The sequence below is a fragment of the Bombyx mori genome, chromosome 19 (genome assembly GCF_030269925.1).
Source record: "Bombyx mori chromosome 19, ASM3026992v2".
Lineage (NCBI taxonomy): Eukaryota > Metazoa > Arthropoda > Insecta > Lepidoptera > Bombycidae > Bombyx > Bombyx mori.
The window spans coordinates 6,038,485-6,065,944 of record NC_085125.1 but is presented as its reverse complement, the minus strand read 5'-3'; the positions used below and the strand labels follow the sequence as shown (position 1 = coordinate 6,065,944).

The window sequence follows — 27,460 nt, the reverse complement described above, 5'->3', positions numbered from 1 at the left end:
TATAAAAATTAATTGCCGTTCGTTAGTCTCGCTAAAACTCGAGAACGGCTGGACCGATTTGGCTAATTTTGGTCTTGAATTATTTGCGGAAGTTCAGAGAAGGTTTAAGCGGGTAGATAAATATGAAAATCCTCGGAATTAAATAAAAATAACAATTTTGTTTTCCCTTTCATGTGTCCACCGTCGGACGGATTCCTTTTGTTTGTTTTAAGTTTATTTTATAAAAAAGATTAGGTCTTTTATTTATCGATTGAGGCACAACGAAGTCTGCCGGGTCAGCTGAATGTATAATAATTATATTGTTATGACAAAGTGTATAAGGTACAGACGTCATGAAATCATCTGCTATAATATGGGGGCATAAGCTATAATTTATGAGTACAATGTAAGTTGAGACGCTGGTGTCAAGCTGTCTGACACACCTATTGTGTCCATTGTGTGTGACATTGAGACCTTAATGGACTGTAGCGATATGTATTCGAGTCCGTATGCTCGCTACGTTACCGGTTTGTAAATATGATTATGTATATTTTATTCGTATTCATTATGTATTGCCTAATCATTTCTTTAACGACCGGAGTGCCTCTCGTACTTAACCGCTTCAGGGAAGAATTTTTTAAAGTACAAAAAATATGAATTTAATTTATTATTTATAGTGATTAGTTTTCAAAATGTTTGCGCATTCAATAAGTAAAAAGAAATACAAAAAAGTGTCTTTTCTTAATAAAATTGTGTCCACAAATGAATGTGGCCATTTAGCATAGAATTAAATATATTAATTATTATTTTAAAAAAATACACGTATGTATGTGTTTATGTCTCTGAAGAGGTTAAATGTACTTTAAGGTAAGATCCAATTCAACTGTACAATGTTTCAATTCAATTAAATGAAACGATACGTTCGAGTTCATATGAAAAAGATTTATTGATAAACAAAGATATGCTTAAATAATTGATCTAAATGTATTGTCTGTGCGCCTGTACAACAAAATCCCACAAGATGTTCAGAACCTACATATACATAGGTTTAAGAAAACTATTAAAGAACATCTGTGCAATTAAGCTTACTATAAAGTCAATGATTATCTAGAAGATTGCACATAGTGGGAATGAGTTGCTCGCTCCGGGCATGCCAATTCTTCTCAGGACGGAGGCTAGTTCTTGTGAATTGGCGGTAGTTCTTTTGACGTTCAACAAGTATGTACTTTCATTTATGTTGAATAAAAATTTTTTGATTTGATTTGATTTTATTTGATTACTGAAAGAGTTATTCTAGGAAATAAAAGTACAGGCCATTTACTCTCTACATTTTATATATCGCCAAAGAAAATAGTTATATCAATAAAGTTTTTTTACATGTATTAAAAATGTTTCATTGTTATAAATGGAAAACCGTCCAATATGAACTACGACAAGTTGAGCATGTGAAGATATACGGTGCGGTGCAACAGGCATGATTCACACCACAGCTACGAGATTGTCGGCACCTGGTCCGCCTTGCATAGTTTTAGCCAAAATATATCGCACTGCTATTTTTTTAAAGTTCATTTTACAAAGTTACATGGGCGACGAAAATAAACCTAGAATTTCTTAAGTCTTAAGCCTGTAGCAGTAAAGTCCATACTTGTTTATGAACCTACGATAGCATATTTTCAAGTCTTCACTGAGAAATAATAATGCATGAGTTTGAGCAATGAAAGCACTACTTCAGTAAACTAAAACTAACTCTAGACATACTTCATAATCAAAATACCATCTAAAAAAATGTAGAAATTTAAAATTTAGTAAATCTTCGACATAAAATTGAATATACAAACAATGGTATTCTATTTAAGCGGCTTATCAGAAAATATGTTTCGAAAACACCACATTGTTTACGCAGAAGAAGAAATGTATACAATTTTCTCATACGAAAATCAAACAATCGCATTAATTCTTGTTTAAGTATTCGAAAATACATTTTCATAAAAGTATTAAAATACTTATTATGTTACAAACAAGTTTGTGTTTCAACAATAAAAGATGGTGGACTGAAGTGGAAATTATCGAACAATGACGAGGGCCGAGGCGTATAAGCCTTCGCAGGTGACGACCACCACACAATGCTGACGCCCACGGACAAACATTACGGACGTGAGAAACTCCAAACGTGCTCGTGGAAACTTCAATACTTCGGTGTTTCTAAAAGAACCTTTGGAGTTTGTGTTACCATTGTTCAGTTTCGTTCATAAAGCAGCTTTGTGGGTTGCGTTTATATTCAGAGATTTTCAATAGGAAAACGTGTAAAATAAATATGATTTACATAAAATTCTTGATAAGCGGATCACGAAATATGTTTTGTAGTTATAAATTATTACTAAGAATTTATTTTCAGGACAAGCCCGATCGAGCCTATTTAACGATTTGTTCTCTAATTAACTTTAAAATCTTAGTTTTTAATACCCATAATAATAGTATATCTATGTTTTAAGTTTTAAATAATATTTTTTGCAAGAAAATTTAATGACAAAAATAAAAACAGCTAGTTTTTATGACCCATGCCGACATACATATTAAATACACCAAAGATTGCCATATTGTATTTCAATATATTATTAAAAATGGGGGGCAGCTGGAATATCTGAAGTAAACAATAATTCTTTTTTATTTCAGTTATGGCTCACTTACGATGTTTCGGTTCATTGCCGATACTTTTAATGAGATTTCTCAACATAACAATTTGGATTGATGGTGTACTTCGTCTTCATCGTCTTCGAATTCGTCACGGAATTCATTTAGGAAAAATAAGTATCTGCTCCTAACAGTTTTATAACATAACAAATAATTTCGTAATTGTTATGTCCCTTAATAAGTCGTTCATTTCATGTCGTTTCAAAATGTTTCATAGATATTGCATAGACGTTCCACGGGACTTCATAGTAGTAAAAACAAACAAAAAATCTGTACGTCTGTCTCTTTCTGATGTGTTAATGTAAGCGCGCAGTATCCGCTGTCCGCTCCGGGTTGCCCCGGGCCGGAAAATAATGCTATTTCCGATCAGGACCCGCGGGGCGCGTCACAACGTGATTACGAAAAAAGACGGGACAGGGATCACGCCGACACACACGTCACATGGCGAACAAATACGACCCATGTTTATATTCATTTAGTTTTTACACATCGCGGCGGTGGTGCCGCTTTGATATGTTTCGATTATCTCATAAGTCCGCCGTATGAGAGTATGCTGTTCCTAGGAAAGTTAAACTTTAAAACGCTGATTGCTTTTATTTATTTGGAAAACCAATGTGGCAATTGACCGTTCGCTGTATTGGATATCGTACTATCTTTAAAGGCTGCGTCCGTCTGCGTTTTGGCGAGGATACTGATATAGATTTGGAAGCGAAGGTCCTTGCCGCTTATTATCAATAGCGAAACTGCTTCTGAGCTCGGTTAGAGTTGCATCTCTATTGCCACCGTAGAGCGGAGACCGGCATTGTTGTTTGACGTCTATGGGGCGTCCTCGGGGTGGCACCGTGAAACCGGTTGTAGTGTTGACCGCGGGAATCCCCCTACTCTGACCGAGTTGTAATCCCGGGTGGATATCGGACGTGGGATGAGAGAGTGCAAGTGGAGTCGCTTGATGGGTAAGTCCCTAAAAGGTCCTGGGGTCACGATCGACTCCCAACATCTGCGAACTACCAAGACCCACATACCCCGCATGCCCCCTATGCGCTGAAACCTCAGGTATAAAATTCAGCCTCTGTCCAAAAAAAAATCAACTGGCCTGTTTGGCCGCGGACCAGTGGAGAACTATGGCTAATCGCGCAGTTTTTGGGGCTGGCTGAACTGTCTACCTCTATGATAATCGTACCTAATTTTAGGTACTAAAATCGCAAGAATTCGTTAACTAATCTGTGTACCAAATTAAAACGTGAAATTACAAGAAGCAAAATTAAAAAGTTCGAATTTCAAAGGTATTATTCGCACGTGAGCTGTTCATAAAACGGAAACGCTGTAAAAACGTTTCGTGATCGCCGGGCACGTGACCCGTTGCCGCAAGAATCTCGAGAGGCTACGAAAGCTCGCTACGAGGAGTGCTACGACTTAGAATGTTGTAGCATTTCACAGATTGATATATTGTACTATATAAGTAGCTATCGAAATGAATGAGGTTTTAGGATTTGTAGAAATTAGACAATATTTTTTTTTTTTTTTTATTGCCCTTGTAGGCAGACGAGCTTGGGGCCCACCTGATGGTGAGTGGTTACCGTCGCCCATGGACTTCAGCAATGCCAGGGGCAGAGCCAAGCCGCTGCCTACAATTTAATAACTTATGTTATTTTTAAAAGAGCTTTAATTATATTTAAACGTTTTTTTTTATTACGTTAATATTATATGTTATACTAAACTTCTACGGTAAATTCTCGTTTATCTAACTATGTATTATGTAACTATCAAATTAAATTAAGCCCGATAATTTATTAACTCAACGATGTTAGAGTTCCTAATGCTACATGTTTTTTCCGCGAAGGATTCATACTTTATAATATTGTAGTAATAGTAATACCATAGCATAGTATGAATTATAATAATTTAATTAAGATTTCGATCTCATGTATCAAATTCGGTAATGCCTAGGTCGCTGTGGTTACCGGTTCAGCAAATAATAAAATATTAAAACCACTACATAATACAATATCCGATTGATTAGAATTATTAGTCCATCTTCACACGCAATTTACGTTATCTTTAACACTTTGGTACCAATATCGAAATGTATTGCTATTTTCGTGTTCTTTATATGAGAATCGCTGCGAGTTACAGGGTGGCAACCAAAATTTACTGGCGGTAGGACCTCTTGTGTACCACCACCCTGTCTATTTCAGCCGTGAAGCAGTAATGCGTTTCGGTGTGAAGGGTGGGGCAGCCGTTGTAATTAAACTGACCTCAGACCTCATATCTCAAGGTGGATGGCGGCATTTACGTTATAGATGTCTATGGGCTCCAGTAACCACTTAACACCCAGTGGGCTTGAGCTCGGCCTCCAAACTGGGTAATAAAAAAAAAAAACTGTTATCACGAAAATAATATTTTGTTTGATTTTAAATCTTAATTCAGTATACATAAGTATAAAGTAACATAATCGTACTTTTATAAACTGTAAATAAAATTTTCTAGTTAAAGCTTTATACAGTTTCGACATTTACCGAAACCTGTCCCTTCAAAGATTGCTGGGACGCATTCGGTAAGACCTCGGTCACCAAGTTTGTAGCACAAGTCCCCTCACTTTCGGAATGGTTGTGAAACTTCATGTTTGTTGCCTTTTGTACGTAACGTTTGTTCTGTTTCACATAAATTATTTATGGTTGACGTATATACATATATGAAGTAATTAAGAGTTTATAGAAAAATAAAAACACGTGTGGCACTCGGGGACTGCCGCGGTAAAGCTATTGTATAGCATGTTTTTATCAATTTATGCAATTATAATTAGACTATAATAATTTAATATTCAAACAATAAAAAATAAGACCACGCTATATTTATAAACATTAACAAAAGCAAAACATTAACTGTCCCCTTCACACTCATAAGTTAGACCACGCGAGAAAGAGATGAGCAGACTTTTCATGACGCGCATGCAGTGCGACGTCACGCCGTGCGCTTATTCCCAAACACTACACAAGCGCAACGTGTGAATGTATAAAACGCGAGCTACATGGTAGGCTGAGTGGGCAGTGTTAGGTTATATTTTCGTTACGGAATTTCTTGATTCGGTTCGCCGCGCTCAAAGCTCGCGATAAAAGCTATGCAATAGCTTAAAAATATTGAATTACTAATTCGGTTAATTATTTAAACTAACATATTTACATGCAAACAAATACTTTTTATTTTACGATAAAGATTTTTAGCACTAGAATTATTCACTAACCTATCTGTACTTGTGGTAGGTAAATGCAGGTAAAGAAGACTTCTTTACCGGACACTCTTGAGGAAGTCATTTCTTGTATGGATGTACGAGCTCACAGCCCACCTGGTGTTAAGTGGTTACTGGAGCCCATAGACATCTACAACTTAAATGCGCCACCCACCTCGAGATATAAGTTCTAAGATCTCAGTATAGTTACAACGGCTACCCCACCCTTCGAACCGAAACGCATTACTGCTTCACGGCGGAAATAGGTGGGGTGGTGGTACCTACAGGCACCCTTTATGAACAACAGCTATAACAAACTAGTAAATACCACTAACATAATGATATAAATGAGTCATCAATGTGCGTCAGGGAATTTGTTAAACACATTCACACACATTTACTTTATAGTTACGTAGACAATACTCCGGATAGTGAACTTAGTATATTTGCGATTTCCAAACTCTTAGTATCGAACTAAACTCTAGCAGAAGACCAAGTTTGTGCATTCAACCGCATTTGTCGAACTCTATTTTAACTTTTAACCTCAATTAGCTTTGTAGTAAATTGCTCTATTTACAACAATCAAACTCTATGTGTTTATGAAGATATTAATTACTGTATAAAATCATTTTCATTTTCATTCCGCCTTTAAAACGATCATCATCATCAAACGATCGATATCAATTAAAGTGTATTTTTTTAAGAAAACTCACCTAATTAATCAGTCTACTAGTCTTATCAGTCTACTAACTATTTAGCTCTTAGATAATTATCAACTTTTTATTTATTTGTAAAACATTAATCACCAATTGCTTAATTGACAAAATGCCAAATGCCAAAGAAATACCAAAACTAGTTTAAAATGTTACTACGATGTTGAATTTGACAGGATTGTGTTAGGATCGAATTGATCCTTAGACATTACACTGTGAATGCCGTTTCATAATATGCTGTAACAACGTATCGATCAGGCGGTTCTAATAGCAACGCCATTTTGCCTATTTATAAACCAATGCTCAAACAAGGTCGGTTAATTAGAATTAGATATTATTTAGCGTCCCTGCAACGTTGAATCGTGCTTATGATTGAAAATATAGCCTGTTTGTTGCCAAGCGATTTATTGAAAGCAAAAGCAAACCGTTTTTTTTTTTTTCGTATGGAATTCGAATCTGAATTATTGAATAGTTTTGTATTGTCCCCGAAGTCATTGGTGATGGTAGCGGACGCAGACACCACGCGGAATGTCAGTGGAATTTCATTTCGTTAGTGGCGCGCCCCGGCCGGGGTTGCGGATTCCTGTGGTCGGACGAGGCCGCCCTTCGCTCGCGCCCTACTACATTTGCTCGCATTGTTTTATGTGTCCATCGACCTTGCGACACAGACCGCACACTCATTACGTGACAGTTACATATTCTTATAGCGCTGCGTTTCAATTCGGTACTCACTCAAATACTGGTACTCTAATACAATTTACTGGTGGTAGGACATTTTGTGAGTCCGCACGGGTAGGTACCACCACCCTGCCTATTTCAGCCGTGAAGCAGTAATGTGTTTCGGTGTTTTTTTTTATTGCTTAGATCGGTGGACGAGCTCACAGCTCACCTGGTGTTAAGTGGTTACTGAAGGCGATAGACATCCACAACGTAAATGCCACCCACCTTGAGATATAAATTCTAAGGTCTCAGTATAATTTCAACGGCTGCCGGGAAACGGGTGGCGCATTTATGTTGTAGATGTCTATGGCCTCCAGTAACCACTTAACACCAGGTGAGCTGTGAGCTCGTCCACCCATCTAAGCAATAAAAATAAATAAATAAAAAACATAGTTTGAACATTTTACATCTAAACATGATACGTTCCATGAATAGTCTATGAAATATTAAACATTATAATACTAAGAGCTGAGCAATTTAAAGGAGATCCGAATAAAACAATTTTCGGTAAAAGCAACGCTGAATAACGTAATTGAGCTCATCCTTTATGTTTCAGAGAAGCGCTTTTTTTTTCTAAGTTAATATTGATGAAATACTTACAGGACTGAAAAGAAAGAAAAAAAAACGTGTAAAATATTAAAATAAATGAATACGCTTCCTTTTTCATTTATCCGAATTTAATAAAGTAGAAGCCGGCATAATGCGATGGCTCATTTTTTGTGATAAATATGAAATTGAAATGAATACTAAATGTAATCATTATTTAAATTTCACTGAAAGGTCACTTTAAATGTTTTAAAAGTCAAATATCAATTTATTTATATAAATATATTATCATATATTATTATTTGTAACTATTTTCTGTACAAGCAGTTATACTTTGGAATTCGCTCCCTCCAAGCATACGAGCGTGCAAAACCATAGCAGCGTTCAAGAAATCTGTTAAACAACACTATTTATCCTTACCATATTGAATAAAAGTATGTATATTTGTTTAATGTATTTATAATATAAAGTAAGTATATGTATGCGTATATATGTGTGTGTATTTGTATGTATATATATAGATTTGTATCTTGTTATATTTGTATATTATTATATAATATGTAATGTTTACTGTATGCACTAGGTTTGTGCTCCTAATTTTTCTTTCCTTCTGCGGGTCTACTGGAAGAAATTTCAACATGAAATAAGTAGTGCCCTTGTACTCTGTATTCTTATTGTCGCGTTTCTTCTAACAGCGGTGTGTACAAAATATCTATATAGATAAAAATGAATTGCTGTTCGTTAGTCTCGCTAAAACTCGAGAACGGCTGGACCGATTTGGCTAATTTTGATCTTGAATTATTTGTGGAATTTCAGAGAAGGTTTAAAAGGTAGATAAATATGAAACAGCCCGGAATTAAATATAAAAAAACAATTTTCTTTTTTTTTTGTTTAAGTTTATTTTATACAAAATTTTAGGTCTTTTATTTATCGATTGAGTCACTACGAAGTCTGCCGGGTCAGCTAGTATTAAATAAATAAATATATTGAATTATTTATCAATTAATTTCATAGACACGCGTAGTTTTATAACTGTACTTCGATATTGAATCATAATCGAATGTTCTGATAAAATAAAGAATATTCAAAGCATTACCCGATCTCCGGCGTTGTAAAGAGGCTGTCGCGCCGGCAGCCGCTCTCCATAATATTGTGTTATACCTTATCGAATTTGCATGTTTTTACTGAACAACATTCCTTTGGCACGGCGGAGATCAAAGGACGATGCGAAAGTGATTTCGCACTGAGTAAGTTCAGCAAGATTCAGTTTCGCCGCCGCCCCGGCTTCTGTATAATTTTGAACCAATCAAAATTTTTAGACAGTCCTTTCGGGTTGATGATGTTACGCTATAATATTACTTGTATGATTTAAAAATATTGTTGCTTTCTCGGGTGGAAATGCTAAGAAAATATTTAATTATTATTTTTCAATTTATTTCTGTTGTAGGCGAGTATTACGAAAAATACGAATTAAACTTCGAACTTAACTTTTAACCCATCTTACATATAATTTACATACCAGTGAATTTATAACTACGGAAAATAAGTGATAGTCACAATCAATTTTTAGTTTTTGATACAATGTTTATTTTACAAGTGGTGTGTCATTTAAACTTTTATCTTTATTCATTGATATATGTAATGTATGTGAAGGGGGTAGACAATTGGATCACAAATAGAGTAAGATAAATTACAGATGAAGAACTATTAAAATTGTAAGTAGTAAAAGGCATTATAGGCAGTATAGGCTTGTTGTAGCAGTGAAAAGTCAGAAAATTACCTAAAAAATTGTTATACCTTTTTATTTAAAATTGTTATACCTTTTTATTTATTGCTTAGATGGGTGGACGAGCTCACGGCCATCGCATTGTAAATAACAAATTTAGCGGCAGTATATATGCTTGTTTGAAAAGCGTATGAATTTTATGACTATCAATGTGACTGAGTATTTTTTTTTTTATAGCTTAGGTGGGTGGACGAGCTCACAGCGCACCTGGTGTTAAGTGGTTACCGGAGCCCATAGATATCTACAACGTAAATGCCGCCACCCCCCTCCTTGAGACATAAGTTTTAAGGTCTCATTTTAACTACGGCTGCTCCGCCCTTCAAACCGAAACGCATTACTGCTTCACGGCAGAAATAGACAGGGTGGTGGTACCTACCCGTGCGGAATCGCGAGACGTCCTACCACCAGTAAACCTAATTTACAGTACGAAATGTATATTTAAATTACATAAATATTACTTCGTAAGTAAGTTTACATTTTCGAAAGACATTATCTAGCAAAAAAATACTTCAAAATGAAATAAAAATATTCAAAAGCTAAACCTAGCTTTTCATCGACGGTCCGCAGCCGTAGTACACCCGTGACGTCATTTACATTTTCCATTAAGGAGGCGATAAAATATTTATAGACGAAATCACATTAAGAAAACGGCGCTTGTTTCTTCTAACATGTATGTTTAATGCGTTGGTAATCTCGCGTCGTTTGATGTCGTTCAAAGGGCCAACGCCTGTGAAGCCTCTCCTCATTGCCGGACAGACTTCTGCCCCTTCGCCTTAAATTATTCCGGAGCCGATTCCGCCGTGAAATTGTTGCTTAAGAACTTAATCGACGCATCGCTCTTTGTCTCCGAGACCAATTGCTTTACAAAGAGCCGTTTTATTATTCCACAATTCATTGTGTTTTGGGATTCTCGTTACGGATAAACAGTTCCATGAATTGAAGGAAAACAAACGTGCTATTCATAAAAAAATAGCAACTATAGTTTCTTTTTTATTTTTATTTTATTGCATCGATGGGTGGACGAGCTCACAGCCCGCCTGGTGTTAAGTGGTTACCGGAGTCCATAGACATCCAGAACTCTACAACTCATCTATAATTCTTATGTATTAATCATGTAACCAACTATCTTTACACTATGATCAACATATTACGTACCAAAATTGGCATTTGAAATAAATGAAGAATTTACAGAAGGCATTCGACCAACTTTTATAACTGAATTCTTAGGTCGGGTTACTCTTGTTGTAAACGTAATTATAAATGCTACGCTATAATTTAGAAATTAACTATTTTTATTATTATATTTTTAAGTCTTCAAATTGACTTCAAACGTTTGAAGATCTGCTTATACAGTATAACAACCAGTTTGAAATGTCACAATAATTTTCAAAAGTTGAAATAACATACATATAGGCGCTCTCGCTCGTCTGGTGCCACGTATTGTTAACGGGGCCAGTAACTACGTTATCATAAGGAATTGAAACCAGATACGAGATTAACACACCGCACCGACACGAGGTATTAATCTAGAGACACGTTCAGTACGGTCGGGATTAATTTCGAGCTACTAATTAGGGAGCGTTGTGCTCATATTAACATGTTAATCGCGTCCCCTGCGCGTTTATGCCGAGTGTTTCGACGTGTGTGAGGCTTCGTCGCATTGTAAATAACAAATTTAGCGGCAGTATAATATATGCTTGTTTGAAAAAGTGCGTATGAATTTTATGACTATCAATGTGACTGAGTTTTTTTTTTTTTATAGCTTAGATGGGTGGTAGAGCTCACAGCACACCTGGTGTTAAGTGGTTACTGAAGCCCATAGAAATTTGCTACGTAAATGCGCCACCCACCTTAAAGACATAAGTTCTAAGGTCTCAGTATAGCTACAACGGCTGCTTACTGCTTCACGGCAGAAATAGGCGGGGTGGTGGTACCTACCCGTGCGGGCTCACAAGAGGTCCTACCACCAGTAAAAATCTACCGTAATATCATTTTTATAATGATGTATTTTGATTTAAGATCGTTCTGGAGATCAGCGATTTGTTTAGTCCACAAAAGTTTTTTTTGTTTTGTGAAAGGTCTGCTGTGATGACTGATCTGATTTGATGTGGTTAGCAAAGACATCAATGTGCATCAATGTAATGAAACACAATGAATGACCACCTCCGAGGATCGCGATATTTCCAACGACTCGAATTATTTATTGCATTTTACTGTCCATAAATCTTACTTTCGACCGAATTGACCGTGTATATAGGGTACATAATTAATTAAAGAGCTCATAAGTTGTGAATGGAAACAACGCGCCGTGTCCTCTGAGTTCTTTGTCGCAAATAATAGTTTTGTCTATTTTTTAAATACCGTGTACTGTTTGTTATTATTAAAGCTTTGTTTATTTTTTTATTACTTAGATTGGTGGACGAGCTCACAGTCCACCTGGTGTTAAGTGATTACTGGAGCCCATAGACATCTACAACGTAAATGCGCCACCCACCTGGAGATTTAAGTTCTAAAGTCGCAGTATAGTTACAACGGCTACCCCACCCATCAAACCGAAACGCATTACTGCTTCACGGCAGAAATAAGCAGAGCGGTGGTACATACTCGTGCGGACTCACAAGGGGTCCTACCACCAGTAATTACGCAAATTATAATTTTGCGGGTTTTGTTTTGTTTTATTACACGATGTTATTCCTTCACCGTGGAAGTCAATCGTGAAAAATTTGTTAAGTATGTATTTCATTGGAAAAATTAGTACCCCTTGCGGGATTCGAACACCGTTGCATCGCTAGATACGAATGCACCGGATGTCTTATCCTTTAGGCCACGACGACTTCATAAAATTTAAACGAACACCGCCAAACATTTATAAAACATAAATACTTTAATAGGCGTAACAAAAAGTGTCGTTGCGTTCGTATATCTATAGTCGCCCGATATTTTATTGAAAAAAAAATCACATTCCACAAACAGAGCGATCGTTCTTCGGTTGCAGCGTCTAATAAGCCACGATGCATCATGAACGAACATAGAAACACGAAACGTCATCCTGTTACAGCGCCGGCAACGTATCCTCTCATTGAATATCGATTTCAAATAAAATTGCAACCTTTTCAGATAACGAGGTGACATTTCGCCTTTCCCGGTCCCCGTTTGTGCCCTCCTCGCACATTGGGAATTTATCCACCGAAATAAGCAGATAACGAACCTAATGATATCTACAAGTGTACATGTGAAATATACGATTGGCTCGGCGCAGTAACATTGTAAAGGGATTTGTGGACGAGAGAGACGCTCTCAACAGAATGTACCGAAGGCACGGAACATTTTTAACATGTTCCCTTGTTTTTTTCTTTTCCTTTTATTTTTGATGTTGACGTGTTTTCTTTAAAATCATTAAGTGAACTTATTTTTGATGTAAAAAAAAATATATACATTGAATTATTTTAAAATTAGAACGCAATTGACACTTCCATATCATTCGGACCATGCCCAGGCGGGCGGCATTCAACCTAAAATATCGGTAGCAACTAATAAGCACCTAATATATCGATTAGGCCGTCGACCGTTCACCTGTCATCATCACTCTCCTACCCTTCTCCCAGTCACCTGGGGTCGGCGTAAGATTATTTCTGTACACGTATCGTCTTTCACGCAATCCATCAATTTCTTCTTAGGTCTACCTCTTCCTCTATATCCTTCCACATTAAACACTCTCTTATCAACCTCATTTTCATTTCGTCTCATCATACCATCCCAAACGCCGACCGCTCAGCTTCTCTGTCACAGGTGCCACTTTCAGACTTCCTCTAACATATTCATTGCGTATTCTATCCATTCTCGTTATTCTAGACAACTATCGCAACATTCGCATATCTGCTGCATACAATCGACCGTTCACCTGTCTAGGTAATAAATAACAAACTAAATAGAAAAAATCTTACGTTACGGACGTTTTTTCCCTGTTAGGGTACCCCTCCGCATCGTCCCATAAGGAACTTCGTTCCAAAAAAATCCACCAATGGACAAGAAATACGAGACAAAAACCGGTTAAACGTGTATGGAATAGATTACATATTAGTGTATACACGTGGTGTTTTCAATAGACGTAAAATAATGTCCGCCCACAGCGTCGCGTCAGGTATGGCGCCACCGCAGCCTCGACATTATTTGTTGCTCTATCGATGTCATATTATTGTGTACACTTAACGAGACAGCTAGCACAATGTATGTGACGACTTTTCTTCTTCCATTATAGTTATAACAAAGTCTATTGTTGTTGATAATACACTAATGGATTAACTGATAAGCTTAAGAGGATATCGTGTTTCATGTGACGAAGAAGTAGGTGTTCGGTAGCGTTATTTATTAAGCCAACTCACATAATATGTAATTTTTATTTTGTTGCTTGGATTGGTGAACGAGCTACCTTGTGTTAAGTGGATACCACTGCCCATGGACATCAACAGCGTAAATGCCGCCACTCACCTTGAAACGTGTGGTCTAAATCTCAGTTTTATAGTACAACGGCTGCTCCGCCCTTCGAACCGAAACGCATCACAACTTCGTGGAAAAAATAGGCAGAGTGGTACGAGCTCACAACACGCACTACCACGAATAATTACGCAAATTAAAACTTTTGCGGGTTGATTTAAATTATACGATGTCCAATAATCCTAATCCTTCATCGTGTAAGACGGATTTCAATAGAAAGTTTGGCGCCTGCATGCGGGATTCGAACACCGGCAGTCGCATCGCTGGATAAGAATGCACTAGGCGTTTTGTGCTATAGGCCACGACTTTATGTTGTATTTATATGCTTTTATCGGTTGTTCTTTTTATATCACAGGTTTTTGTACGAATATTAATTTAATGGAAGTAAATACAGTTAATAGCTTGTGATTTAAGATCGGGATAGCTGCATTCCTCTCTTGAATATACATATCGCACATACGGTGCGATAACGTCACTTAAGCAAACTATTTAATTTTTCAGGAGAAACGGAATGGAAAATTCAACATCTTATTATATAATTCTTCTAGATTAAAGAAATAAAAACGATAATATTTGAAGTACAACTTTAAACTTCATCAGTAAAAGCAAACATCTGGCTGATATCTATAAATATTAAAAACGTATTTTCTCATACTCAGTTCAGTGTTAACAAAAATTGCATAAGAGACTTTATAAGCACCGTATGTGCGATATATTTTTCGGAATCATCACCATCGAATGGTGTAAAGAGTGATTTAATTATATTGTATATTTTCGCTACTTAGACCGTATCATACAAATCTTAGACTAATACGATAAAATGCTCCATAAAGTAATATATTAAGTGTGTATATAAAATAAAATCTCATATTCTCGAGGTAAATGATAACGGTTATATTAATTACTCCTTTTTAATAATTGTATTTTCCTTTGTCCGCAGATTTTTCTATCTATATCACTTCTCATTCTACGCATACCACTACCGGTTCAACGGGCAATACAGCAGTCTGGCTCTTGTTACGTCGTGGCTTTTTATACAGGTATTTTTTTTTATATTATTATAAATAGATCGTAAAAGAAATAGGTTACATAAATTATTTTAAAAAAAACCATTGTGACGGGATCGCATGATTTGGTTCGCGGCAGATCGTGCCGAATCGACTCGTATACTCAATATGTATGTCCCTTAGTTATATTTATGTTATGCCTATGCGGGCAGCGTTCGCCTTGAACGGGAACCACTCCGTCGTCGATTTCCGGTATTGACGGTGCACGGAAGCTAATAACACGACGGACGGACCTCAACCTACCGTCGATACCAGTCACTGCATGTCTAATTTGACATTGGATAATGCTTAATCTTCTCTAATCTCTAAAAAATCTCTCTTTCTAAAAAAAAATACTGGCAGGCATAGCTCAGATACATATTTGTAATATTAGTAAAGAAAAAATCTTCGGATCTCTTTTGTTATTTTCTGAATTTAGTAATTTGTTTGCTTCATTGGTACGTGTTCTCGAAAGTTAATGACGTTAATGAAGATATTCATTGCGATTTGGAGGCAACATTAGGAGAATCTGCTCCGCCCTATTCCACTGTCGCAAAGTGGGCTTCTCAATTTAGAGTAGGGAGAACGAACATGGAAGACACCCAAGAATATGTTGCGAAAGTCGAGAAAATTTGTATTGAACATCCGAAGAGTTACCATCTGATACTTAATACAAGAAACGGGCATTTTCATATGGAAGTATTCAGTCCATATTGAAACCATCTTTGAATATGAGAAAAGTCTCCGCAAGATGGGTGTCGAGAATGTTAACCGACAATCAGAAATAAAATCGACTTGACGTTTCGAAGATATTGTTGGACAAGTTTCAAGAAGATTCTGAAAACTTTTTGTCTCGTTTCGTAACAGTGGACGAAATATGGGTCCATTATTTTGATCCCGAGACTAAACAGCAATCTTCGCAATGGAAACGGCCATCATCACCGACCCCGAAGAAGTTTCGTGTCATGGCATCGGCTGGCAAGGTTATGGCCTCAATATTTTGGGACTGTTGATGGAATACTGTTGATTGATTACCTGGAGCGTGGAACCATTATTACAGGCCAATATTATGCAGCTTTAATTTCCAAGTTGAGGAATACCATCAAAGAGAAAAAGAGAAGGAAACTTCGGAGGGGCGTGCTTCATCACGACAATGCACCCGCGCACATGTTGGCATTTGCTATGGCTGCTATTCAGCAAGCTGGCTTCGCATTGGTTAACCACCCCCCTTATCCACCAGCTCTGGCGCCTAGCGATTTTTATCTGTTCCCCAAATTGAAAGAATACTTAAGAGGAAACAGGTACGAAGACAATAACGAGGTCATGGATTGCCGTGAAGAGGTTTTTGCAGGCACAAGACAAAACTTTTTTTTGAAAGGGGTTGAGAAGCCTTGAAAAAGCACTAGACTCGGTGTGTAGAGAGACTCGGAGACTATCTAGAAAAATAAATTATTACGTTATCAATAGTCTATATATTCTATCTCATTCTTACTACTTGTTGATTCTCCTAGTACGTCAGAAATATTTTGATTGATATTGAATAAGGAACTTTTGCGCTTTTCTTTATATAATGATAAATTATTAGATGAAAATAGGAGAGTAGACTGAGATGGTATGGTCACATAAAAAGAAGGGCACCTGAATACGTCGACTTAGTGCTGAAGGATTATTTGATTAAAAAAGGAGTGAATGCAAAACGCTTGTAAACAAAGAATAGGAAATGTTCGCGATTTCCTAAAAGTATCATCAGATATGTAGGTCTTAAAATTGACACTGAAATCTTTCGTAGCCTAGTTAGTGATAAAACGCCCGTTTCAATGCGACTAAGTTGGGGTTAACATTATGCATCTATCGATTTTCCTCATACAAAAACAACATGTTGAACGATGTAGAAAAATCATCATGCAATACAAAGAAAATATTGTAGGTTTTTTTTTTTGAAAGGTAGGTAAGATTCTGTATCCTGTGGTAAAGTATAAAATATATTTGTTCAGGATGCAGTCATGCGTTTTGATTTGATTTTCTATTATAACTGGTATACAACTTGAGACTATCGATTTAATGTCTCAAGAGCTTCTCGTTGTGATTTATATGGAAACGTAACCATTCGATTTGACATGGTCCGTGTTATCTACAGCAACAAAGAGATGGAGGTTTTATATTGATTTCTCATTAAAGTCAATGGTTATTACGAGTCGTACAACATTGTGCTGTCTAAATGTTAGAAGACAATTTCTGTAGTCGGACCTTTCGCGCTCACTTCGAGAAGTTGGGCCCCCGGGTGATGGCGACGGTCGGTCCGTTGAGTCGGCTCTTGCCAAACGTCGGAGAGCCCGATACGGTGGCGTGCCGCTTTTATGTGGGGATGGTGCGGTCCATAGAACTGTACGGGGCCTTTGTATGTTACCACGCCCTGACGCGCGGGAACATCGCGGCGCTGCGATGCCAGCAGCGTGCAGTAGCGCATCATCTCCTTCGAGACAGTGTGCGTTCTCGCCGGGACACCTCCCAAGGATTTGGGGTCGGAGGAACTCGCCGTCGACTATGTGTGGCGATGCGAACTCCGCGTCAGGGAGAGCCACGTCCCGGTGAAGGAGCGATTAGAGCGCAAAGGCTCTAATCTCGGCGGTCCGTGCCGGAAGCGTAGTCACGACGTTTAGTGAACATGTCGGCCGATAGTTTGGCCGATACCAACACCTCGTCGCCAGAAGGAAACCGACGATGGAGAGCCACCGCTGTGACTGCGACGAGAACGCGGCCAGACACACGTTCGCAAACTCGACTCCTCGACTCGACCCTTGTAGGAAGCGACCTCCCCCCCGGGAAAGGTTACGGGGCGACCTAAGGGGATGAGGTAGCGCGGCCCGCTACCTGCACTCTAGAGCGCTGAACATGGAAGCAATTCTACGGAATTGCTGTGTATGAACAACCGGCTGGTTGCGGATCGCGTTCCGACCTGGCAGAATGGTGTGGTTCAAGTGGTATTGCCTAGACGACTCGTCTGCTGGCGCTGCGAGTTTGGTTGTAGTGCTGACCGCGGGAAACCCCTACTCTGCCTCGGTTCGGACCCCGGGTAGAGATCGGATGTCGAGTGAGAGAGTGTAGACCGTCAAGTCCCCCATAACCCGCGCACCCCCTAGGCGGACACGTCATAATAATATGAGGTTTGGACTTCTGCCCGAGAAAAAAAACGGTATTCTTGGCCTTTGAGGTCTACGGCATGAACTGGCTAAAGTTTTTGATGACGGGAAAGAAGTTGCTATACCTAATTCGTGATGAGATACTGGCAGCTATGTCGGGAGGGCGACCCCTTTTAAAGAGCGCGGCTATAGTATCAATTATAGTACCAGTTATCCTATTTTTTTTAACAATGGCTATTAAGCTTACTAAGAGCATGCACGGATATGTCTATTATCCTCTTAGTAAGCCCTAACACCAGTAAATATATGAATTCTGGGTTCAACTTTATTTGTATTTTCGTAAAAACATCGAAAATCGAAATCCAAAGAATCTACGATGGATCAGAAAGATAAAATAATTAAATTTCACACGTTCGGCTTTGACGAAGCCGTGTAAAATTGGATCTCAGTTAATGGTTATAAATAAAAACATAGATCAAATTGCGTGCCCCTCGAGCGAATTTAACTGGAGCGAGGAAAGGCTCCGTTGGATTACAGGCCCGCTCCGTGGGGCGACGGGAAACAAGGAGCTCCCTCGGAATGCAAAGTGAGGGCTTATCTTATAATCATCGAGCGTGTCAACTTATTAATAAAAATCATATTTCACGAGGTCGCTCCCGGCCGGCGGTGATGCGCCGCGCATAATATCAAACCGGCCTTCCTTTCGGCGTCACATTAATTTCAACTTGTCCACAACAAGCTTACTCTAAGCCGTTACTTTCAATTAATAATTACTTAGCCAGACTTCCCTCTGTAATATTTATAATTCCTTATGACACCTATCGTACAGTGACTATAAGAAGGACTAACTCGAGATCCCTCTTGTTTCGAAGATTTAATAGCCGCACTTGTGTTAATATCTGCCGAGTCCTAAACCAACAGAAAATGTCTACCATCATACAAAGTAAAGTGTTATAATCTTCCAAATCTCTTGCAAATTATAGTTAAACTTAAGTCAAACAATGTCGGTTACTTTGTGATACAGACAATTTGGTTTTGTATGTCTTAGAGAATTTCGTATGGAGACGGTTTGAGGCCTTCAGTATTTAAAATATATTTTTTTACTATCTCGTACTTTTATTTTACAATTCAGGTCCAATTTAATACTGTCGATAAATATACAGAACTTTTTAATTTTTGTTTGAAAATCGTTGCTTCAATCTGTTAAAAAGCATCTGAAAATTGATAAAGCCGACCTCGTTTTTATTCACGTGTCTATTCTAACAGAGCGGGCGCTAAATCTCAAAGCGACCGATTTTAATGGACGTATAAAAGGGCATCATCTCTGTCCATTAAATACCTTTAAAACCTTTAAAAGGTTAAATGTTTGATCCTTTTTTTTATATTTGCCGTAGCGATGATCTGCGAACAGATTAGGACAGAATTGGGACATGTTAATTAGCACTGTTCTTTTTTACCGATATATTTATTCTGTTGACCTGTAACCAACTTGATAAATCTCGATTTTGATAATGTGACTTTTGCTTTTTAAATTTATTTTTTTGCTTAGATGGGCGAACGAGCTCACAGCCCACCTGGTGTTAAGTGGTAAGCCCATAGATGGGCTCCAGTAACCACTTAACGTGGGTGGGTGACTTAACGTGGGTCATACACCTTGAGATATAAGTTCTAAGATCTCAGTATACAACGGCTGCCCTACCCTTCAGACCGAAACGCATTACTGCTTCACGGCAGAAATAGGCGGGGCGGTGGTACCTACCCGCGCGGACTCACAAGAGGTCCTACCACCAGTAAACAAATTTTTACTTTTACAATTTTTAAATAAGCTACACACAATTTCTCTCACGACAAAAACTTAAAATTTTCTTAATGTTCAACCCAAATTCAGAGGTGTAACGTATGGAAAGGATTACACCGAAATTCTTTCAATATATCTTTGAAGTTCTTCGTACACTGGGAATAATAAATCATGAAGGTGTCTCAAGTTGCCGCTAACCCGTTATACTACCACTCCGAAAAAATCAAAACGGAGGGATCAGAAAATATAATTTCAAATAAAAGTTGAGCCAGGAGCGGTCACAAGTTTCTTAATTAAAACTTACGTCGGACGTCGCGAGGGGAGAGAACTTTGACCCAGAAATAAATAAATAAGGCTGGGAGGAGTGACGCTTCTGTCACGAGTCGATCATTTATTTGTCTAAAGGACTTTGCTCAGTTCAACGGACGTGTCTCATAATCTGTCCGTGTACTGTCTACCAACATCCTATATTAGCCAACGCCGTTGCCCTATTTATTTTCTTATTTATTCAGCGAATATTGCTTCAATAATGTCAATCTTAAAATATGTTTTTTTTTGTTACAGCATTCTATGTTGTATTTCTTCCACCACTACGAGTTGCCTGTAATACTACAACAAGCGCAACTGCAGCAGTTACTCTGGCGCACGCATGCTCGTGGTATGGCTGGAATGATGGGCTTAGCTGGGATTGCTGCGATGGCCAGTGGTGCCGCTTACCACGATGCTCCCAGTACAGCAATACAAGCAACGCCTCCTACCACACAGTCGACTACACAAACTGTACAAAACACAGCTCAGTCTACGACACAGACAACACCGTCTGTTTCCACAGTACAGACAAACACCACTCAAACTGGGGATATGTCAAATAATTCAACAGAAAATGGTGCTTCAGAAATAGGCAACACAAACAGAGCTTTAGATAACAGTAATACAGATACAACATCCGTTGGGGTTATATATAATACTCCAAACGGAGACAGAACCCTCAAGATAGAAGAAATTGCCAGAAAAAACGGCGATACAGACAAAGCAATTAGTAATTCTAATCCTGGGAATGCCATACCAAGCGGAACTACAAATAGAGGAAACGTAACGAGTAATGTTGAAACTACGATTCTTGATCTAAGACGAAAAGATAATACGAATAACACTGAACCGCCTCCGCTTATGACGGACCCACAGGTATTCCGGGAGAGAGTAGCTCCATTTCGTGAGGCTGACGATTTAGATTAGTATTAATTTATTTTAACATGCATTAAACACATTGTCAAGTCCATATTACCGCTTTTGTAAGTAATTATTACGTCGCTGATTAAATACTTAATAAATTTTAGATGTAATATATAACATTTAAGAACCTCAATTTCTCTGTCCTATAATTTAAAAATATTATTTTAGTGAAAACAGAAACAAACTCCCCAACAATGTTGTTCTTTATGTTTTAGTTGGAAACTGTGCAAGGTGATTGTAGATTTTAAGATAATATTCAGCCAGACTTATAATAATGTAAATAGCAATCTTTTTAAATGGTGTTACTTTCTTGTGTTACGGAATTCAGATTTTTATTTTGCTTAGCGATTGATGTCGCATGCTGGATATTATAAGTGATAGTTTATAGAAATAAACTATTGTGAGTAAAATGTGTATTATTTCAGATCAACACTTAAGATGTAATAGTTATTTTTAGTGCAATTCGAGACAAAAGAAAAATCAGGTAGCTGTATACAGGCGTTTGCCAATCGTGTTAACTTTACCATCGATTCGAAACAACACTAAGATGAATCTACAAGATACTCAAGACTTTTTATTTTTCCATATAAGTATAATCTACGTTGCACACATAATTTACCATTAGGAAATTACATATATTCATATTTAGGAGATTACCATTTAATTAATGGTGACTAAAACATTCGTCATTTGCCCTGACCAATTGCGATTTTCGCCTCACGTCTTAAATTGGGCAACGGTATTCTTGGGCTGGAATATTAGTAATATGATATTTAATTCCAATATAACAAGATTTTCATCAGAAGAACATAACAACTGAAATACCTTTTATATAATGAAATAAGGAAAGTAAGAATGAAACGAATCAGATTATTTAATACATTTATTGTAATATTCAACCATTATATTATTAAATTTAAAAAGTTGTAAGAGAAATCAGTGGTATAACAAATGTTACAACTTTCAAAAAATCCTTTATGACTTGGTTTGAAAGAATGCTTGGTAAGTATTGGTCTCTTCACAGGAACATTCATGTTGGCAGCTTCGTTGGACCGATACTGCGACCGAAGTGGCACTAGCTGGCGCTTGCTTGATAAGTCCATAGTTCTCCAATATTTTCTGGAAACAAACGACTGCTGTTATCTGTTTTATCTAATACTCGTATTGAAGTTACTAGGGACTACTAATTATGCAATTTTTTGGTTAATTTATTGGAAACAGCTAAACCATATTTTGATTGTCTTGAGAGACAGATAACCATACCCACTGGACAGTGATTGTTCATCGTCGGTGCAATATAAGGCCATTGTCTAACGTAAATGACGGGACCATCTCAAAAAATTCCTCGTAAGTATCCCTTATGATACATTTAATGCCCTAGAGTCAATATCTCTTCGCAGATAACTTGTTCTGCACTGGTGCATAACATATTGTTTTACTAGGCGTCTATGAATTATCTTAACGGATCAACCAAACGGATTTTTTTCTAAACATTGAATGTCTATCGTTGTTCATCGCTTCGGTTCGTATTCCTGAAAACTATCTTCTAAGCAGCCCGCGATTGATGCATTACTCCTTGTCAGCTACGTGTATTCTCAAGCAATAACATCTCACATATGTGTTAATTCCCCAAGAATACGCGTGACCTCCAAGCGTGTTATTTAGCCTTCAGACTTCGGTCTTCTTTTATTTTTTTTATTTTTATTTTGGAGCGGTAAAGGAATCCAGCCTCGGTCACTAATGTGACAAATTCCTCCTTTCGGTGTACTTATCTCGGTCTAAGTATTTTGCCTTGACATGCAGTCTATTTATTCTCTTTATTGTCTTGCAGATGAGTATTTTTGAGCAGCTACGTGATACTCATCAGCAGGACTAATAGAGAAGACAAAATACGAAGACAAACTCGCATCTGATCTGTTCAGTAAACTAGGAAATGTTAAACTATGTGCTCAAATAACATAGTGCTAACGTTTCTCGAGCTTACATTTGGTTTTTTTTAATTAATTTTGAAAATTCAACGTCACTTCGTTCACAAAATGTGCGTTCGTGATAGAAGTATGGCGAGCAAGTGGTGTATCCGAGTGAGTCCACGAGCTCGCCAGTTCACCACAAACAATTGTGAACGATAAACGTAGTCAACACAATAGCACACAGAAAGGAGAAATTATTGTGAAATGTGTCTAGTTGCCGAGGTTAGTGGGGAAAGGAAGGTCTGAAAAAGAATTGTTCTGTTAATTGTCTAAAACTATTATTATAAGTAAAGGCTATACATAATACTTACCGAATATTACAATTAAAAAAATAATGTTAAAGACAACACAGAACTTGCAGTTAGAGAATGTAAAGCTAAATTGCGGCCAGAATTAAATATGTCGTCGTGGCCTAAAGGATAAAACGTCTGAGCGATGCAACGGTGTTCGAATCCCAGGCGGGTACCCATTTTTCTAACGAAATACGTACTCAAAAAACGTTCACGATTGACTTCCACAGTGAAGGAAAAACAACGTGTAATAAAAATCAAACCCGCAAAATTATAATTTGCGTAATTACTGGTTGTAGGACCTCTCGTGAGTCCGCACGGGTAGGGACCACCGCCCTGCCTACTTCTGCCGTGAAGCAGCAATAATGCGTTTCTGTTTGAAGGGTGGGGCAGCCGTTGCAACTATACTGAGACCTTAGATTTTTTTTCTTACCTAAGCTGATAGCCTTGAGAGGCTATATCAGCGTAAGCTTAACTAGTAGGTGAGCTCACGGGGCTCAAACCTGACGACGATGCTAACACGAACCCTAGCAAGAGCCGTGCTTCGCAGAATCTACCACCGGATCGGAAACGCGACCCACTGAGAAGATCCGGCGAGAAACTCAGTGGGCTGTGTCTGAGGGTTAATTTACTCGTCGCAAGCGACGGGCTCGACGAGAACGATGTCCGGTGCTTGAGGTACCTAAAAGCACCGTTAGTGGATCGGGAGGATCCGAAATGACGTGTTTTGGCCGTCGTCGACTGCTTTCCATTCTGTCCGCAGGATCGGGAATGTAGTTACCGGCGGCCACGATGAGAGAGAGGGTTCTCGTGTCGTGCCGCAGACCTTAGAACTTATATCTCAAGCTGGGTAGCACATTTACGTTTTAGATGTTGTAGATGTCTATGGGCTCCAGTAACCACTTAACACCGGGTGGGCCGTGAGCTCGTCCACCAATCAAAGCAATAAAAAAAGTAGTTCTATAACCTTATTTTGATTTTAGTGGCTACCAGAGCTTATTATCACAACGTGAATACCATCACCCACGTTGACATATACGATCGAAGGTTTTATTGTATTCCACTAAAGCTGTAAACCGGCACTAATCACTGGTTTGCGGCAGAAATGGTGATTTTGTTTTTTGTTTTTGCTTGAGTGGGTGGACGCTCACGGTCCGCCTGATATTAAGTGGTTACCGAAGCCTATAGACATCCACAATGTAAATGCCGCTACACACCTTGAGACATGAGTTGTAAATCTCACTTTTAACAGTACAAGGCTGCCCCGCCCTTCGAAATGAAACGCATTACTGCTTCACGGCAGAAATAGGCAAGGTGGTGGTACCTACCCGTGCGGACTCACAAGCCGTACTACCACCAGTAAAATCCTTCATCGTGGAAACGGTACCCATTTCTTTAGAAAATTTGGTTGTTGCCTGTGGGATTTCAACACGATGGCCTGATATGACCATGTCTGATCCTTTTAATCACAATAACTTCATTAGTAAGTTCAATGATAAATTAACACATTTTCTTCTTTTTGTTAATATTCGGCTTGTATTTTCATACATATATATATATCATAATATTTATAACTACAACTTGAAACTATACAACATCAAAAAAACAAAATCTTACAGTGGCCATTGCATACGAATACAAGAAATAACTCCAAACCGAAACACACGTTTCAATATGCTAATTACGCCTTTTCATTAATATTAAAAAGCAGTTTACATCGCGTGGAATGTGCATGAAATGTCAGAAAAAAATACAATTATACGCGAATGCTAATGTTTGTAACATACCTTGTTAGTTTTTGAGGTTAGGTCGATAAAAACATAAAAATAGAATATGCTAACAAACCAATGGTCAATATACTGTATTTTTATGTTTTTAAAATTTAAAACTCAAAATTTAATTGTATAATTTCCAAAATTTTACTTTATAATTTTAATTCAGTAAAAAGCTATTATTGCATTAAACTCATTCACATTCCGTTGGCGTTTTAATCAACATTTAAAAATGACATGCAAATACAACTAACATTGAATTTGAAAACAAATATTCACAGTAGCGGCGTCGATATATTATTATAAAAAAGAAAACTCAATTAGGTAGATAGTATTATAAGAATTAAATAGCATATCAAGAGTCAGTGTCCTATTCAACAATAACGTACGTCATTCAAAACCATCTAAAAGGAACGGAAATAAATAGACAAACTACGTTTATTTATACTTATCTATTTCGAAATATCCGGGCATGACCCCAAACGAATATCCCAACAAGAAGGGCAGTGGGCCTAATCGCTGGGGCGAGTGCGACGGCACGAACGCACATCCGGTCATAGCCGGGTAATCCGGGCACCCGGACACACTTGGACACGTTGCACCGGCCGGATTTAGCTCTGAAACGAAACAGACACACCGTTGATTGTTGAGATTAAACGCTGGATGCACTGTTTCAGAGATTTACGCTCTTTGATATATATTTCTACCTGTACTTTTCATTTAGATCAGTGCTGTCTGTGGTATGTGTGTTGAAATAATTGATAATGAACCAACTCTTGTTTCAAAGGGAAATTTCGTTCCAATAATTTAATACGGGTTAAAATGACGGGTATCTTTGGTGTATGTGTGTGTGTAAGTTATGTGAGCGTCTTTTATTTTGACTCATCTCTTCAGTTACATATAAACTTGATTGTGGTAGTCTAAAACCGACAATCAGATATGAAACGATATTCACCCGATAAAGGTTTGATCCGACCTGTATTATCTATGAACCGGTTCTTTGATCCTCCTAACAGGCTTTGAAGTCGCAAGCGCCTTTTGTCGGCGCCGCCCCTCCTCTAGCGATGAAACCTGCACAAACGGCTATGATACACAACTTACAATAGATATTTAAAAAAAATTATTAAACCAGCAATAAACGAAGGCATAGAATTATGTATAGAACGATACCAAACATAGTTAAAATATGTTAACACATTTATAATATCTGGCTGTTGGATATTTCGGAATAAAAGAAAGATATTTTATATAACTAGCTCAAAAGTAAATTGATAATCTTGATTCTTTCATTGTGTGGCTACATTTTTTCTCTTCGAAAGAATATACTCACTCTACAGTAAACTAAAGGACAGTCTAGAGAAATCAGATAAAGTTTTCGGAGAATTTTTTGGTTTCGAACCAAAACCAACAGATAAAAATGAAGATTAACCATTTAGTGTTGAAAGGGAAACTGTCTGAATGCAGACAGCCTGAGCAAAAAGTTCGAGTCTCGTAAATCTAAGCGCCAATTAAGGAGAACGTAAAACGTCTGCTGGACACCTGTTGAAAGAATTTCATTGGGGAAGATATTTCTTACTTCGAAGCGTAACTTATGTGTTTCGAATATAACTGCGTTACCCCGGAGGGGTTCCTTCCTTCCGTGTTTATTTTTAAGGCAACATTCATGATCCGGTTAAATTAATGATATAAATAATTTACATAAAATTTTAATTCGAACTAAACATGTATGATCACAACTTTTATTTCTCTTTGAATCTAAAAAATAATAATCGGTTGTCTGTAAAGTTGGTTTACTGACGATAGTTGAACGTGAAAACGTCATAAGAAAATACTGATGGAATGGTTTCATTTTTCAATTATCGCAATTATCGTTGCTATAAACAATTGACACCACATTCACTTTTCACTGAACTTCATACTTGACGAAAACATGTAAATGTATTATTGTATAGCAGCTGTCCACGCGGATGCATCGCTCACTCAAGTAGGAGAGAGACAGATGTCGAACGCTGCCGAACGCGGAGGCCGATTATGCCTCTTTGTCGCTCGTTGCGCG

The 27,460-nt window shown here is 37.8% G+C and overlaps 1 protein-coding gene, 1 long non-coding RNA gene and 1 other non-coding gene across 4 annotated transcripts in view; 1 reads left to right on the top strand and 2 right to left on the bottom strand.

Annotated features, from left to right (window-relative positions):
* The window catches only part of LOC101745638 (membralin), a 103,672-nt gene extending 81,890 nt beyond the window's left edge, over window positions 1-21,782 (top strand). For both annotated transcript variants that reach the window (XM_004933353.3, XM_004933354.5), the window contains exons 10-11: window positions 15,096-15,195; window positions 20,704-21,782. In XM_004933353.3, the coding sequence (XP_004933410.1) occupies window positions 15,096-15,195; window positions 20,704-21,375 (772 nt within the window). In that variant the 3' untranslated portion in view covers window positions 21,376-21,782. The remainder of the gene's footprint in view (window positions 1-15,095; window positions 15,196-20,703) is intronic.
* Window positions 21,783-22,242: 460 nt separating this feature from the next.
* Window positions 22,243-26,496, bottom strand: LOC134200676 (uncharacterized). Its single transcript, XR_009975688.1, has 3 exons — window positions 26,360-26,496; window positions 25,853-26,021; window positions 22,243-22,491 (listed from the first exon to the last, which is right to left on the bottom strand). It is a non-coding gene; the product is annotated as an uncharacterized LOC134200676 (long non-coding RNA).
* Window positions 22,943-23,032, bottom strand: Mir137 (microRNA mir-137). The gene has a single exon (NR_107268.1). It is a non-coding gene; the product is annotated as a microRNA mir-137 (primary transcript).
* Window positions 26,497-27,460: the final 964 nt, after the last annotated feature.